The 17,048-nt window shown below is 35.4% G+C and overlaps 2 protein-coding genes across 6 annotated transcripts in view; both read right to left on the bottom strand.

The window, feature by feature from the left end:
- MBD5 (methyl-CpG binding domain protein 5) overlaps nucleotides 1-17,048 on the bottom strand; it is a 445,631-nt gene that overhangs the window by 138,160 nt on the left and 290,423 nt on the right. For 4 of the 5 annotated variants that reach the window (XM_053908981.1, XM_053908982.1, XM_053908975.1 and 1 more), the window contains exon 3: nucleotides 4,532-4,653. The gene's annotated coding sequence lies outside the window, so the exon portion shown is untranslated. Of the gene's footprint in view, nucleotides 1-4,531; nucleotides 4,654-5,427; nucleotides 6,023-17,048 lie in introns of those variants that run through there. The other variant, XM_019455590.2, reaches the window with a different exon arrangement.
- On the bottom strand, nucleotides 12,922-13,341 carry LOC109270785 (ATP synthase F(0) complex subunit C2, mitochondrial-like). The gene has a single exon (XM_053909016.1). It carries the CDS (start codon nucleotides 13,324-13,326, stop codon nucleotides 12,937-12,939), a length of 390 nt encoding a protein of 129 aa, XP_053764991.1. The 5' UTR covers nucleotides 13,327-13,341; the 3' UTR covers nucleotides 12,922-12,936.

A 17,048-nucleotide genomic window follows, 5' to 3' on the forward strand; every position in this document is an offset into this window, starting at 1 on the left:
TGTTTCTGGCCCAATATTCCCACTCCTGGACTGACTTACCCATCCGGTCTAGTAGGTACAAGAGCCTAGGGCTCACAATAATACTCTTAGGGGTCCACAAAAAAGCTTTCTTTTAAAATAAGGGGAAAAAACCCTTTTAGGTCAAAGAAAATATTTTAATATACAATATTAACATACTTCTCTCTATACCAGTATAAATGCAAATCTCAATTTTTAATATTGTTTATGGAGGAAGGGACCCACAAAAGCAAAAGTGTCTAGGGCCCACCAAAATCATTGTGTGGCCCCCTTGGTCTCCAATTCCCCAATTCTGCTGCCGGCGTGAATCTTCTCATCCCTTAGCTCCCAGCTGAAACACTCCTTCTTCAGGGACTCTGCCTGATTCTCCAGGCAATATGCGGTGCCTATGTATATTCTCCCATCACTTTGTAATATGGAAACAAACTAAATAATTGTGTAAATTTACATTTAATGAAATCAGGAACTGTGTCTACCTCGTTTACTGCTATATATTCCCAGCACCAAGCCTTGTATTCACTGATGTGAGACTCTGAAGGACTCAGAATTTTCTACTGTGGTTCTCTCAAGTCCTTGTTCACTTTTCTGATCCTAGATTTACTACTGATTAGTCTCTGATTGACTCAGTTTCTTCATTTTAAAAATAGGAATAATAATGGGAGTTATGAGTTAGAATAGTGCCTGCCACACAGTAATAACATCCTTCATGTTATCAGATAATTACTCCTACACTACCATTTTTATAATTACTATTATCATCATCATTATTATTTCATACACTGGATGAATTAGGTAAATATTTTGTTTTGTTAATTTCCTCCCTTTTACTATCTCTAATGTAAATATGTTTTTAAAAGTTGTGGATGCCATTTTAACAACTTAACTCACAAGGGTTTAGGAAAAGAGCAAATAGCTGTAAAGACCGAGGAGAACCGAAGTTTTGGTAACTGAAAATACAAAATTATCCATGAAATCAAGACTTCAGGGCTTTCAAAATATCCACACCCACCAACTCATAATTTTACATGATAAGATCAGGCTAGAAGAATACTTTAGCAAAGTATAGTAAATCAGAATTCTCTCAAACACAAATTTCCAAGAAAATCTAATAAAAATGAGAGGTTGAATTTTTTATCTTAAAAAAATCTTACCTATTTCCCTCAAATAGATGCTCTGCAGAGTTGAAAACAATTTTCAATAGTGATATTACTTTCTTAGAGTTATAATTTTTTATACATAATTCCTTCTGCAGGTAAATAAAAATACATACCCCAAAGCAGTAAAAATAAAATAAAGCAACAGTAACTGAAAAGCCTACCAAGGGTTTTCATTTTGGTAAACATTTATCTCACCATCTAAGCTTCAGACTCCTGATACGACCCTCGGGATAAAATGACAGACTCAGGTTTGATTCCCTCTGGTATTTCAACCAATACTGTGTACAACCTGAGGACCGTTTTTTTGAGGATAAATGACTGGCTAGGAAGACTAAAGTCCCGAGGCTTTGCCTGGGGCCTATAATCTCACCTAATCATTATTCACAATCCCCCAGAAAAGCCTCGAGCTAAAATTGTGATTGCTATTTAGAACTAAACTTGCAAATTCATTTTTGAAAATCTTTTCTTCTTTTGTGATTTCATTTTTTTGTTTAATTCATGACCACCTTTAGATATCAACTATAGCAAGCATTAAAACCTAGAGCAATAGTCCATCTGTTTTGAGTGTTGCTTTCTTTACTAATTTATAAAAAAGATATTTTAATAGCAAAAATGCCTAAGGACTACATTGCGTAATACATGCAACTAAAAATGTAAAGTCCTTAAGGGGATATGAAAAGCAGTGATAATGGAGAAGAGTTCTGTAAATTTAGAATTTTGTAATTCAGTTCTCATAAGCCATTTTCAATTTGAAAAGCCAAAATAATTTTTATAAATGCAAAGATGAATTGAAGGATGCAATATCCTCTGAAAATCAGGGAATAAGCTAGAGTCAAGCCATACCACAAATTTCTTTAATTAACCTTTCACTTTTTTTTTTTTTACTTAGGATGTAAAAAATACTTCTTGCTATCTATCCTGCCAAAATGTTCCACTCTTGCTTATTTCTAGGATTGGCCATTGCAATCCTCTCTGTGTTCTTCCACTAAGTCTACTTTATTTAATACTGACATATAATTTCTTACTGATGATAACACTTAAGAGTATCCTCTCTTAAAAACAGCACTTAAGAGTGAGGGCTGTTAAGTCTCAGACTGCCTAGACTAGAGTCAGATTCCTTATCTCTATAAAGGGGATAATAATAGTTGTTACTTCAAAGTATATTGTGAAGATAAGTGAGACAAATGACTTAAAGTATTTAGTAGATTGTCTGGTACTTAATAAGTACTCATAAATGTTAGTTATTGTTAATAATGAAAACTTTTTAGAACCTTTTCTTTACTTCTTAAAGGTCTCCTGAGAAAACAAAACACATTTGCTTGACTTTGGACAAACTTGAGTTAAACTCTTTTTTCTTTTGTTTTCTCCTTTATAAAATGAAATAATCTGACAATATTAATCCAAAGATCTTTCTTAACTGTAAAAACTTACATAATTTTATTTAGCTATGGCTAAGGTTCAGACTTATTTTCCTTTTCTGTTTTTAATGTGCATGGACAATTCTTTTTCTGGTTGAGACTAACTTTTCTTCTTTGATTAAGAACTACATCTAAAAAAAAAAAAAAAAAAAAAAAAAAAAAAGAACTACATCTGATGATATTCTGTACCCCTACTAGCCCTAGGAATCATGGGGTATTTTCCCAATTTCCTATGATGAAGTATCATATTCACAATCAAACTCTACAGAAGCCCCTAAGAAGGTATTGCTTTCTTCTGAACTGATACTTTAAAAGTGAATCCGATATTAATTACATATAATATGTAAAATTTCGTGTTCTATGTAATCCAAGGATTAAACAAAAATTTGTTATGTTTTTGGAGAGGCATATGTAAAGTTTTATTCAAAAATGTTAACTTATATGGCAAAAATGAAGTACACAAAATAAAAACAAAGCATCATATCAAAATATTAAAAAATGAAAAAATAAGAAAACATAATTGTATCACATGTGATTTGTAGTGTTGATAGTCTTAATATGATTCTTCATTCTTATCAATAAAGAAAAAGCCTCAAAGACCACCAAGAATAATTTGGAATGGGGCATAAGTGACATAGGCATGAAAGAAATATAAAAGACAAATAACAATATGCAAAGATATACATTTTATTAGTAATCAAATAAATGAAAATTAGAATGCCATATACTTTTCTCATTTCAGATTTATTTAAATTGAATACCAATGGCATTGGTTAATACCAATGGCAAAATTACGGAGAAAGTGGCACTCTGATGCACTGTTGGTGGAAATGCAAATTGGTAGAGCCTTTCCATATATTTCCCCTTAAAAGAATATACCATAAGCTAGCATTTTCCAAAGTGTTCAGTGGGATGTTGATACGTTCTGATGTTATTTTGTGTGTGTGTATGTAAAAGTCTAAATTTAATTTTAAATGTAAATGTATACAATGGCATTCAAAAACTTTTCTTTCCCTTTTTTTTTAATAAAATTTATTTTTCAGAGAAGTTTTAGGCTCACAGCAAAACTGAGTGTTAAGTATAGCAATTTCCCATATTGTCCCCTGCCCCCATACACCACAATTTCTCCATCCTGTAGACAGATGTTATCTTAAGAAAACATTCTATAGTCAAATAAGTTTGATTTCTCAGACCTTTGTTACTACTATACATAGGTATTCTCCAAGATGGTGAACAGTGGTTCTTTATGTAATAGGCCATGGAATCCTCTTATCAGAGAGTATGCTTAGGAACTAAGAGTCTGCAACACTTACTTTTTTGGAAACTGTCCTAAAAAATCACTAGACACAAATGCAAACATGTATGTACAAGAATGTTCACTGAAGTCATATTTAACACAGGAAAAAACCTGGAAAGATTCCATATACTCAATAATTGGAAAGTGGTTACATAATTTATGTTATGTTCTTAAACTGGAATATTATATAACCATTAATAATGGAAATGCAGATGATATTTACTGACATTACACGTAAGGCAATAAGTTGCTAAGTAAAGAAGCAATCTAGCCAAAGAACATTTATATCCTATTGTTACCAATCCTAATCATAATATTATATGGACACATATATTATACATTGTATACAAATATATCAATGAATTCAGAAAGACATACAACAAAATATAAAGAGTAGTTATCACAAGGTGATAGATTACTATACTTTTCTGTTTGTCTTTTCTTTTTTTCTTAATGAACATCTATTAATTTTATAACAGAAATATTTTTTAAAGGCAATGTGTTTATACGTCTTAACTGGAGACATCTGGCATTTTATTCTTTAGGTGTCAGATGCTTTTCATATTTAACAAAAATTAAGTTCACAATCAAGAAAACTATAATTATATAAAGAATTCATACAGAAAAAACACAATTCCTACCTTCTGGAGAGAAACTGATAAAAACATAACAAGTGCTGTGAGAGCCAGCAGCGTAATGGAGGCAGTAAATCTCTAGATGCTCTATGCCTTTATGAGTCCCTATAAGGGAGTACCTCTTCTCTCTGTAACACAAATAACATAAATACACAAATTTATTTAAAGGAGCAGCTGAATGAAAATCATCCTTAAGTATAGCTTGGAGCTATACAGGCTGCTTGTTTCCAGGTGTGATCTCACAGGTAAACAGTTAGAAATATTACCACTTTGTCTCTTTATGACCTTGGAAAAGTTACTTATCTTCTCCAAGCCTCAGTTTCCTCATCTGTAAATAGGGATAAGGATATAACCAACTATAAAGATTAATATTCATAAAGTATTCATAACAGTGCCAGATACTGTTGCTACATACGTGGTTTCTACAAATAAATACCTGAGTGGGATTGATTGTATTAATAGAGACCCTCCACAGAGCACATTGCTATTGGTGATATTTTACTTCTGTTAACATCTCAAGTAATTCTCATCTCAATCCTGTAAAGTATTGTTATTATTACAAGCTAGCCCTCAGCTTGCATACCAGAAACTTGATTTTATCAACTCCCTAAACTGATACAAACAAACTCACAAACAACTGATCAATTTAAAAGAGAACCCCTTCTCTCTCCACCCCCTCCCCAAATGATATCCATTGAATAAAATAGTATGTACTAATATCTGGTCTGTGTAAGTACTGAACCACTTAGACATTATCTGATTACTATAAAATTAAAGCAAGGAGAATTAAAAACTCATATTGGACCTTTCATTAAGCCATAGTTGTATGATATGCTTTTCTATAGTGTTACTGTAGAAACATTGGTAGGAAAACCAATTTCCTCATATTCTTGGTATGATACCTTGAGAAGGCACGGCATCACCAATGAAGTATTCTTGCCAAGAATATTCAATCTGAATCTAATAATAAAATAAATTTTTAGAAAAAAAATCTAAATTAAAGGACATGTTGCAAACATTGGCCCAGACTTAAAAAATATCAGTGACATGACACAAAGAGGCTGGGAATTTTTTTTAGATTAAAGGAGATTAAGTGGATATGACAAGTGAATAAAATGCATGATCCTTAATTGGATCTTGGATTGGAGAAAAAAAGACAGCTGTAATTACTGGACAACTGGGAAATCTAAACTGCAGACTTCAAAAATCTCTATCGGTTAATAAATTTAAAATTAACTTAGGTGGTTTGTACCTGCAGATAAAATTATTCATTAATTCATTTATATTCATCACGATGTGTTAAATACCTATTCAGTGTGATAGGCCTGAAGATGACAAAAATTCCTGCAAGTAACAAACCCTAAAATGCAGATATGGCTTAGCCAAAGAGGTCAGGTGAACTCAGTCTGGCAAGTTAGCAAATGAAGGTATGTAGCTAAACTACTTATCTGTTATATTTGAGACTCTGACCATCTTCCTACTGAAGTATTCTTCTTTCTAACGGAGGGGAAATTTTCAGAATGTTAGAGCAGGTCACTGCTGCTTCATGCTGCCTTTAGTAAGGTTCCACAAGAAAGAGAGGCACATCAGGAAGCAGAGAAGGGAAAAAAAAGATAGCTTTGCCAAAAGAGCTACTTTCTGTCTGTGGCTGAGAATCAGATCATCTGAAGCCTGGCAGGTTGAAAAAGCCAAATTATAAATGTTTTATGATCAACTTTTACTTATTTTTGAATAGGCTATTTTCATGATGTAGAATTTGAAAGGTACAAAGAGGCAGTGAAAATTTCTCTTCCACTCTTGTCCCCAAGACAAGACTGTTTTCCCTCCTCAGAGGCAATCTCTGTTAACAGATTCATGTATTCCTCCAGAAATGTTTAATGCATTGCGAATCTACAGTTGTATTTACAGAAGCAGAGCAGGTTATACACTCTTTTACAGCTTGCTTTCTTCATAGTATGTTTTGTCAATTGATCATCTCGGTACCTATAGAGTTACTTTTATTTTATTTTATTTTTTAAATTTTTTTAACATTTATTTATTTTTGAAAGAAACAGAGCATGAGCGGGGGAAGGGCACAGAGAGAGGGAGAGACAGAATCTGAAGCAGGCTCCAGGCTCTGAGCTGTGAGCGCAGAGCCTGACGCGGGGTTCAAACCCACGGACCGCGAGATCATGACCTGAGGTGAAGTCAGACGCTTAACCGACTGAGCCACCCAGGCGCCCCGCAGATGTTTTCTTAAGCAAAGCAAATAAGGTACTGGCCACCAGGAGGAAAGGAGCATTGAGATGTCTAAGTGTAGAGTACTGAAGATAATAACTAAGGAATGTACCTGGGAGGATTTTCTTGGAGACTTCTTTGGATTCTAAGCATGCCAGTGTATTGTGGCAGAGCATCTGAAAAGTTATTGAAGCCTCTGCCATGAGAGTGGTGCAAAAGTGGCTAACACTGAGTTGGCAGACATAAAGGAGACTGAGGTTTGAAGAAACAGGGCAAAGAGTACAGGGTCCTTACAACTGGAGACTGTGGCAAGAATTATGGCAGTAGATCCCGTATATGAAGTCCAGAGGCCAAGCAAGAGGAATTATGTCTTGGTGGAATGTGGTACATGGTGCCGAAATGTCAAGGGTCAAGCAATAACTCAGAGGAGACAAGCAAGCAGAGAGAGGGGTATGGAAAGCCACACTCATCCATTGATGACAGGAAGGTATGAGCCTCCCTGGAACCTGGAGAAGTAGAAGGGAAGGAGAAAATCCTTCTAAACTAAGGGTAAAAATCTTGGTTTAAAGCCTAAATTGATTCAATTTTACTTCAGAAGTAACCAACCAACTACCAATTGGTAAGATTAATTCTTCCTTTATCTGTGGAAATGGTCATGGGGACAGTGACATACATGTATTAAGTATAACACATTGTTTGGCCCATGGTTGGTGGACTTAATTTCTCTAAAGTTAAAACTATGTTGCCCAGATTTTGATTTGGAAAATTTGACCATCTTTTTAAAATTTTTTTATTCTTTTAATGTTTATTATTTTTGAGAGAGAGAGAGACAGCAAGCGGGGTAGGAGCAGAGAGAGAGAGAGGGAGACAGAATCTGAAGCAGGCTCTAGGCTCTGAGCTGTCAGTACAGAGCCCGATGTGGGGCTCGAACCCACGAACCACGAGATTATGGCCTGAACTGAAGTTGAACGCGTAACCAACCGAGCCACCCAGGCGCCCCTGGAAAATTTGATCATCGTGTCATATGTCATTAATATACAAGATTGAGCTGTGTAAAATAAGGCTCCTAGTTACTGTTATCAGGCTGATGGAGTAATAAACATCCCCATATGCCATGAAGGAAGCAAGTCTCTGTCATAATAAAAGCATTTAAATATAAAATACAAACATAAACAGCACTCCTCTCAAATATACCCTAAGACTGAGGATAAGGATTAGATATAGTTATTTCCCATTTCCCCCAAATAGATATTATCTTTTTTAAAAAAGGTATTTATCTTAAATCTAACAAATGTTAAAAAGAAACTACTTGGTGGATAATAAAAACAATATTGATTTCTGATTAAAGAGGTAGATTGAACATACACATTTAACTACATTCCTTTTTAAAACTGTACTAAAATACAATTTAGTATTAAAATTTTTATTAAAAAGCATAAATGAATGAAGAAAAGGAGAGTGAGAGATGAATCACAGTAACAAAAATTTGGAAGCTAGACGACAGAAGGATGGTAGCTGACTGACAGCTGATTCAAACAAGCAATTCATTTTAGGTAGTAGGTAAAGGCAGGAAGCAATTTCATTTGTACTACAGTTTCCACAAAAACTTGGGAACTGGTGGCACCCAAACTTGTGGAAATGAGTTAAGTAAGAGCAAACCTAGTTAGAAATCTATTTAAGAATTAGTCTTTTGCATTGTCTCTCTACCATTCACAACTGAACAAGTACGCCTCCCTCTCTCACCCTGGAAGAAGAGTAAATATTTACTCTTTGAAGTGTATAAAACAGAAGATTCCCCAAACTGGGAAATTTTGAAGAATTCTGGAGGGTAGAGTACTGTATTTAAAACAGAATTAAATGAAATTTTATATGATAAATATTAAGGCTCCCAAGTCCTCTTCTACTGGGTTTGCAGAATGCTAGTAGCCCATCATAAAACTGGAGAGTGGAAGAGTCTCCTTTGGTGAATATAACTGGAATTTAAAAAAATGGTGCTCAATGAAATGATATTGGAGGTTCCTGAACAAAGAAGCATATTCAGATCTAGGGAATTCATAGTCATTAAGCTCCAGTTATGTGTTATCCTGGCATCCCCCTTTCTTACTATCTGAAATATGAACCGGGACAGCCAATGACCGCTAGACATCTGGGGAAAGCTCCTAACATGAAAGATGGAGACTAAAACAAAACCAAACCAAAACCAAAGCCAAAACAGAAAATAGAAAAAGGAAAGAGAATTAAAAAAACAGAACCCTATCTTTAAAGAGATAAGAGAAGAACTGCATCCATGAAACAAAAACACACTGCTTTATTTATTTATTTTTTAAGTTTATTTATTTATTTTGAGAGAGAGTGAGTGAGAGAGACAGCAGGGCAGGGCGGAAGGAGGAGAGAGAGAGAATTCTAAGTAGGCTCCTCACTCTCAGCACAGAGTTCGATGTAGGGCTTGAACCCATGAATCGTGAGATCATGACCTGAGCTGACACTGAAAGCCAGAGAGTTAACTGGCTGAGCCACCCAGGTGCCCCCAAAACACATTGTTTTAAAAAAAGAAAAGAAAAAAAAATCCTGGAAACAAGAAACTACTGCTGGGAAACAAAATCATGATAGAAATGGAAGCCTCAACAGAAAGGTTGGAAAATCTCCCAGGAAGTAAAGAGATTAAGAGAAAGAACATAGGAGAGAAAGGATATGAAGATTAGAAGAGCAGTCTAGGATGTTCAACATTCAACTAACAGAAAAAGAGAAAAGAAAATTGAGAAAAAAATCATCAAAGAAATAACTTATGAAAAATTTCCTAAATTAAAGAGCATAAATTTCTACTTTAAAAGGGGTCACTGAGTGCCTGAATGAAAACAGATCTCCAACAGATCACATCATAACAAAATTTTAGAACTCTGTGACAAACAGAAAATTATAAAAGCTCCCGGAAAGGAAAAATATATAAAACAGAAAGTAGAATGTCTCTCAACTTTTCAACACTGAAACTAAAAGACAATAGAGATAGACCATAAAAATTCTGAGAAAATAAATTCCAAACCAGAATTCTGTATTTAGCTAAATATCAATCAAATATCAGTAAAGCAGAAAGACATATTCAGACAGGCAAGACCAAAACTATTGGTAGATGTGCTTCTTCAAAATGGGAGAGTAAATGAAGAAGGAAAAGACATTAAAAACAAGAGTTTCAACTCAAAACAGGGACACAAGAAGTCCAAAGGTGATAGTGAAAAGTAATCCATACCACGTGGGAACAGAGGTTGCTGTTGAATCAGAAACAAGTACATAAGATCAAGCAAAAGAAAAATGAGACAATCATTAATTTTAGGGAAAACAGACAATTGGAAACATGATGTGGTTCGGCCATGAATTAAGTTTACAAAGATATAAATGTGTTTAATGAAATCTTAAACATCAAAATCATGATATAATTGTATTGAGAAGATGAAGTATTTGTGGTGATGGGGTGGGGATATAAAAACTTTAACTTTACTGTTAAAGTTTTACTTTACTTTACTTTACTTTTAACTTTACTGTTTCCATACTGGGAAATTAATAGATTATATGCAAAGCTGAAAAAAATCAAGAAGTAAAAATATAATCGTATTATTGATGTATTTATTTTTATTTTTTTGAATGCTTATGACAGCTTTATCATAAATAGCTCCAAACTGGGAACTACTTAAATGTCTATCAATTGGTAAACAGATACACAAATTATAGCACATCTATACAATGAAATACTACTCATCAATAAAAAGCAATAATACATACAACAGAAGAATCTCAAAAGCATTACATGAAGTGAAAGAAGCCAGACACAAACCCTACATATTGTATTATACCATTTCATGACAATCTGGAAAAGACAAAAGTACAGAGACAGGAATCAAATGAGTGTTTGCCACAGGCTGTAGTAAAGGTGGTGGTGGGGGGAGACAGATTATAAAGACACACGAGAACTTGCTGGGGTGATAGAAATGACCTATAGCCCAATTGTGATGGTTACATTATGTTATACATCTGCCAAAACTCAACACATTATACATTTTAAAATGGTGAATTTTATTGTATGTAAATTATTCCTCAATAAACCTGAATTCATAGGCCATAAAAGGCATTGTAGCTTTATCCTACTTCTCTCTGGGATCACTCACTCTAAGGGAAGCCAGGTATTGTGAGGACACTCACCACCCTTATGGAGAGGCCCACATGATAAGGAACTGAAACCTCTTGCCAACATGTGAATGAGACACCTTGGAATCTGATCCTCGAGCCCCAAACCTTGAATTAACTGGGGCTGCTGCCCTGGCCGACATCTTGCCTGCAACCTCAATAGAAGTCCTGAGGCAAAACCAACTAGCTATGCCAGTCCCAAATCCTTGACCCAAAGAAACTGTGGGATAATAAATATTTGTTGTTTTAAGCCACTAAGCCTGGGGTAATAATTGTTACACAATTATAGACAGCTAATATACTGTGAGATGGGGGAATAATCTCAGGTGAAGTTGGTGAAGTGGGTAGAGAGCAGAGATCTTGTAGACTTATAGGCATTGTGAGTACTTCAGATTTGAGTCTTAGTTCAATGGTAAGGCATTGGTAGTTCTATTCAGAATAACCATCACAATTTCACTTTAAGTGTCACTCTACTATGGAGTGGTCCAGAATGGAGGCAGACAGACCAGTTAGGAGGCCATTGCAGTAGTCTATGTGAGATGATGGTGGTTTAGACTAGGGTGGTGACAGCGGAGATAGATGCATAGAGTCGAGGAAGTAGAGAGGAATCAAAGATGAGTCTAGGGTCTTTTGGTTTGACCAGATGAAATGAGAATAACTATAAAAGGAATATACTGGGAGAAGTGAGGGATGAAAGCCAGTCCCGAAGGAGTGTATAAGCATGATGTATTTGTTGCAAATTGCAAAAAGGTCAGTACGGTTGGAGTTTATGGTGACTAAATGGGAGGAGAGAGTGATGAGAAAGGAAGCTGAGAAAACAGGCATGGAAGAAAGACCCTATTTACCACCATAAAGTATCTGGACTTCATGCAGCTAGCCACTGGAAGCCACTCAAAAAAAATTTTTTTTAATGTCTATTTATTTTTGAGACAGAGAGAGACAGAGTGTGAGCAGGGGAGGGGTAGAGAGAGAGAGAGAGAGAGAGAGAGAGAGAGGGAGGGAGAGGGAGGGAGAGGGAGGGAGACACAGAATCCGAAGCAGGCTCCAGGCTCTGAGCTGTCAGCACAGAGCCTGACATGGGGCATAAGTCACGAACCATGAGATCATGACCTGAGCCCAAGTTGGATGCTTAGCCGACTGAGCCACCCAGGCACCCTGCCACTCAAAGATTTTAAGTAGGAGAGTGACTGATCAAACTCACATTTTAGAAAGGTAACTAGCAGCAGCAATAAAGAGTTTGGCTTGAAGATGGGAGACATTGGAAAGTAGGAGATATTTTAAATAACTTTCTTATTTTAAGGAAGCAGCAAAGTATAGTAGAAGAACAAATGGCTTTGGAAGCAGACCCAAATTCAAATCTTTTTAATATTTAAGTTTATTTATTTTGTGTGTGTGTGTGTGTGTGTGTGTGTGAGAGAGAGAGAGAGAGAGAGAGAGAGAGAGAGAGAGAGAGAGAATCTCAAGCAGGCTGTGTGATGTCAGCACAGAGCCCAGTTCAGGGTTTGATCTCACAAACCATGAAATCATGAAATCAGCTGAAACCAAGAGTCAGACACTTAACCAAATGAGCCACATAGGCACTCCCCCAAATTAAAATCTTGACATAGCAAATTTCCATCTATTACAAGTTGAATCGTGTCTCCCCTCCATCTCCAATTCATATGTTGAAGTCCTAACCCTAGTAACTCAGATGTGACCTCATTTGGAAATAGTCATTGCAGTTGTAATTAGTTAAGATAAGGTCATAGTGGAGTAGGATAAGCCCCTAATCCAACAACTGGTATCCTTATAGAAAGAAAAAATTTGGTCATAGACATGCATGCAGAGATAATGCCATTTGAACATGAAGGCACAGATCTACAGGTCAAGGAATGCTAAAGATTACCAACAAATCACTGGAAGCTAAGGGAGAGGCATGGAACAGATTCTTTCTCACAGTCTTCAGTCTTCAGAGATTCTTTCTCAGTCTTCAATTATACCCCAGTAACCAACTCTGTTGACACGTTGATCTTGGACTTTCAGCCTTCAGAACTGGCATAACCAATGATAAGGCTCCCAAACACAGTCCCAATTCCAGCCCCAGAACCAGCCACCCCAACTGTGGCAGCCCCAGCCCCAATGAACTTGGCTGCTGTGTCGATGTGCTTTGAAACAGCGCTAGTTTGGAAACTGTGGCTAGGAATAAGTGAGGTCAGGGGACGTGGGGCTGCCCAGCTGTTGAGGCTCTCATCTGTCAGTGTCTCTGGTGGTTTTAGTGCCACTGCAGACAGTGATAGGCTCGACAGCTGAGAGGTGCTCCTGACCAAGAAGGGGGCAGAGACGAACTTTGCACAGGCGTACATTTTCAGGGGATGAGGGACTGTGGCAGGAGAGTTGCTCCCGGTGCAGAGAAGACAGAGACTAATCATATTATTTAGAATGTTCTTTTTCATAAATATAAAAAGAAACAGCTAAAAATAAACTGAAAATGACTGCTTCTGGGAATCAGAAAATTGGTGGAAGGAATTGCAGAGCAGGGGACTGCCTCTGTTTTGTTTTTGTTTTGTTTTTGTTTTTAAGTTTCATAGGACTCCGTGACTTTTTAAACTATGTCCATGTGTAATTTTTATAAATACAAAACAAAACAAAAAATAGCATAAGATTACCATTAACAATGATCTGTGAAACTTAATAGGTGTTTATAAATTCTTTTTTTTAAAGTATTTATTTTTTTTGAGAGAGGGGAGGGGCAGAGAGAGAGAGAGAGAGAGAGAGAGAGAGAGAATTCCAAGCAGGCTTCGCACTGTCAGTGCAGAGTCCAACGCAGGGCTCGATCTCTTGGATTGTGAGATCACGACTTGAGCCATAATCAAGACTCAGATGTTTAGCTTTCTGAGCCACCCAGGAGCCCCAGGCATTTATAAATTCTTAAGTGTCATTGCATATGAATTGTTGTATTATACAATCGTATAGGGCAAGTTTTTAGAAAAAAAGTGTTGCACCAGACAAACACCTGCTATGGCAGCCAGCAAGTACTTGGCAGGTATTTAAACATTGCTACTTTAATTGGTAACAATGAAAAACAAAAACACGCACTGTTTTTGTAGAGGCTTCTAGACTTTAGAGGTTCTACCTCTTTTTAGTATATAATCTTGGACCTCTTTTTGCTTATGATTCTTTATCTGTAAAACCCTTATTTCACAGTAATGTTGTGATTGCTAATTGATACAGGAACAGTCTTTAGCACACTGCCTGAGACATAATAAATGGTTAATAAATAATTGCTATTTTAATTGTAATTCCAAATTCTTAATTCTTTATTGTCAGAATCATATCCGCTGTACTTCCTTCCACGCCCTTCCATAGAACTTGGAGCAATTTATTCCCCATAAACATGTTGTTCAACCACCCCACAGAGATCAGACTCAATTGTTACCTTAAAATTAATCATGACTGGTATACTTTGAAACATAACTAGAAATAAATGTCATACTTGGAATCACGTCTCTCCCTTTTTTTAAATCCATTACTGCTTTATTTTATTTATTTATTTATTTTATAAAAATAAATGGCATCCAGGAACAGGGTTTGTAACCAGAAGACCTAAGTTTGGGTAGGTCATTTAACCTTTCAGAGTATTCATTTTCTCATCTGTAAAGTGGAGATGATACCTGCTGGAATGGACATTTGATGTTTGCCTCCCTACTACACTTTTCTGCTACTTCTGGTAACTGTATACTGATTTTCCTTTGGACAACTTATCCATTTCCCAGCTCTAGAGGAGGGTCTTACTGCCAAAGTAACTCAGCATACTACCCTATCCCACTGTCCACAGTCCACAGTTATGTGTTCAAGGATGAGCACTTAACCAAATCAGGACCAGTGACACTAAAAACTGCCAGTGTCATCAAGTGTGGAGCTGACAGTGGAGCCAGGTCAGCTCCAAATTAGCCTATCTGAAGACCATTCCATGCTATGGACCAAAATATCCTTTTTTAGTCTAAGCCAGTGTGTGTGTCTGTGCTGTAGGAAGGGTAGGGAGGGGTAGGAGAGGTAGGGCAGAGAGGGAGAATGTTCTTCACTGCAACCAAATGAATCTTAACTCCTATCTACCTTATAACCATTATCTCCACTACTTCTAAGATCAACTGAGACAATAAATGAATTAAAAATTTGGTAAACATAAAGCAATATGCAAATGTTGTTACTATTATAATTGTTAATAACAAAGCCCAACTCCTTCAAAAAGCGAACTATATCTTGCAATGGTCTTACAAAAGATTTTCACAAAAACCAAAGTAGCCTATTTAAAATCTGGACATGTTAGATATTATTTGTGAATATATGTTTTGTATAAAAACATATGAATATGCAGTTGTTCAAATCACTGTAGGTCATGCATGTGACAGCAGCTCAGGTGGCATCCTTACTCATCAAACTTAAAATGTTAGGCTAGTATCCCCCAATCTCTATTTTACCCTTTGATATTTATGGTTGTATGCTCCATAAACCTGTTTGAATCTTTTAGAAACTATGTATTTTCTACTAGTTACTTACAAGTGAATTTTATCAGACAATTAATTAGTCAAGTCTGGAGTATTTTACAATTGTTTTATTATTTATAAATAAGATGCTAATTAAAGGGAAACTGAAAAATGGTAACTGCTTCCTATAAAAGCTGACTTTATAAAATGTAAAATAAAATACTTTGAAGTCAGAGGAAAAAATTGGAAGTAAATGGATATTTCAAATGAGTTCAAAGGCTTTGAAAAGGTATTTGTTTGCTTAAATAGATCTATCTCTTCATGTCTATAGGATTAATGTGACTGGCAATTCTTTTCTTTCTGGCTAAAGCAATAGTAAATTGTAGCTCAATTCCTATTTCATTTCTCAGAAACTGAGTAAGTGCAGCTGAAATAAATGCTGTTTTAAAGTATTTGCTCCATCCGACATGTCCATGGTCTTATTTCCAGATTAGGCTCCTTCAGGTAAAGGATCAGCTAATCAGGTAATGAGGATGATTTTTGGTCTCACCTTTCATTATCACTACCTGATGAAAAGAATGAATATAATGATTTCATGAAATGTTTCATGAATGTAAACATTTTCTTATGATGAAAAATATCTTAAAAAAATGAAAAACTGAGCTATAATCACATTTTTTACAGAAATAAAATGATGAAAAAAAGAATGATATTCTCTAGTTGAAAATAAGTTATGATATCAGTTTTGCAGGTAAAAGTTTCATAACAATTCAAAATAGTATTAGATTGATTATTAGTCAGAAAACAATAAAATGCTTCAATTCCAGTTTTCTTCCTAATAAATTCCAGTAACTCTTCTTAATAAACCAGAGTTACTAACTGGGCCTATGAAGAGTCTGGTATTTTAATATGTATACTTTAAATCAGTTTTGTCTTTCAAAATGGTTATTTTGGGAAGTTATAAACCAACCCCAGAAATGCTGGAATTGTTTGAAGTATTTTTGGAATTTATATTTTGTTAATTGCCTTTACAATTAGCTTTTGCACCACACAAGATCTCTTGTTGTTTTTGATCCAAAAAAGGCATACATAACTTTTGACCCACTAAACTTAGTTTGAGATGACATTTAGTTGGTTTCAGAATTCAGATGAAATTAGTGTGTAGATTCAAAATAGTGTGTCACAGAACAAAAGCAATTCCATAAATATTTTGTGCAAAGGCAGTGCTTATGGAATGAGTCTACAGTGTAAGTCTACAATAAGTCTCTCAAAAGTTCTACTGAGAAAGAGTCAAATAATAATGCAGATTTAAAAATTTTGTGTTTGTCACTTTCCCTACAATTAACATCTTAAATTAGGAATCAAATAGCAGTCTGAATATGCAGACATAATATATTAAGTTGTAGACTGTGCAATTAAGTTTTTCTAAAATCAGTAACTCCTGGAAATTAATTCAATTTAACAAGCATTTATTGAGTATATTCTACATACCTATAGTAGTGCTAGGTACAATAGGAAATAAATAAATAATACAAAGCCAGGTCCTCAAGGCACTTATAAGCTAACAGAAGAGGAAGTTATATACAATAACCACTAAAACATTCTACTTCACTTCATTCTAGATTGGACTATTCGTTGTTTTTTTTTTAATTTTTTTAACGTTTATT

This window comes from Panthera pardus, unplaced genomic scaffold (assembly GCF_024362965.1).
Source record: "Panthera pardus isolate Hobbes unplaced genomic scaffold, ASM2436296v1 HiC_scaffold_10, whole genome shotgun sequence".
NCBI lineage: Eukaryota > Metazoa > Chordata > Mammalia > Carnivora > Felidae > Panthera > Panthera pardus.

What these genes read in the sequence shown, in the direction of transcription:
- LOC109270785 (XM_053909016.1), bottom strand. Translation starts at nt 13,326, where the DNA reads ATGATTAGTCTCTGTCTTCTCTGCACCGGGAGCAACTCTCCTGCCACA.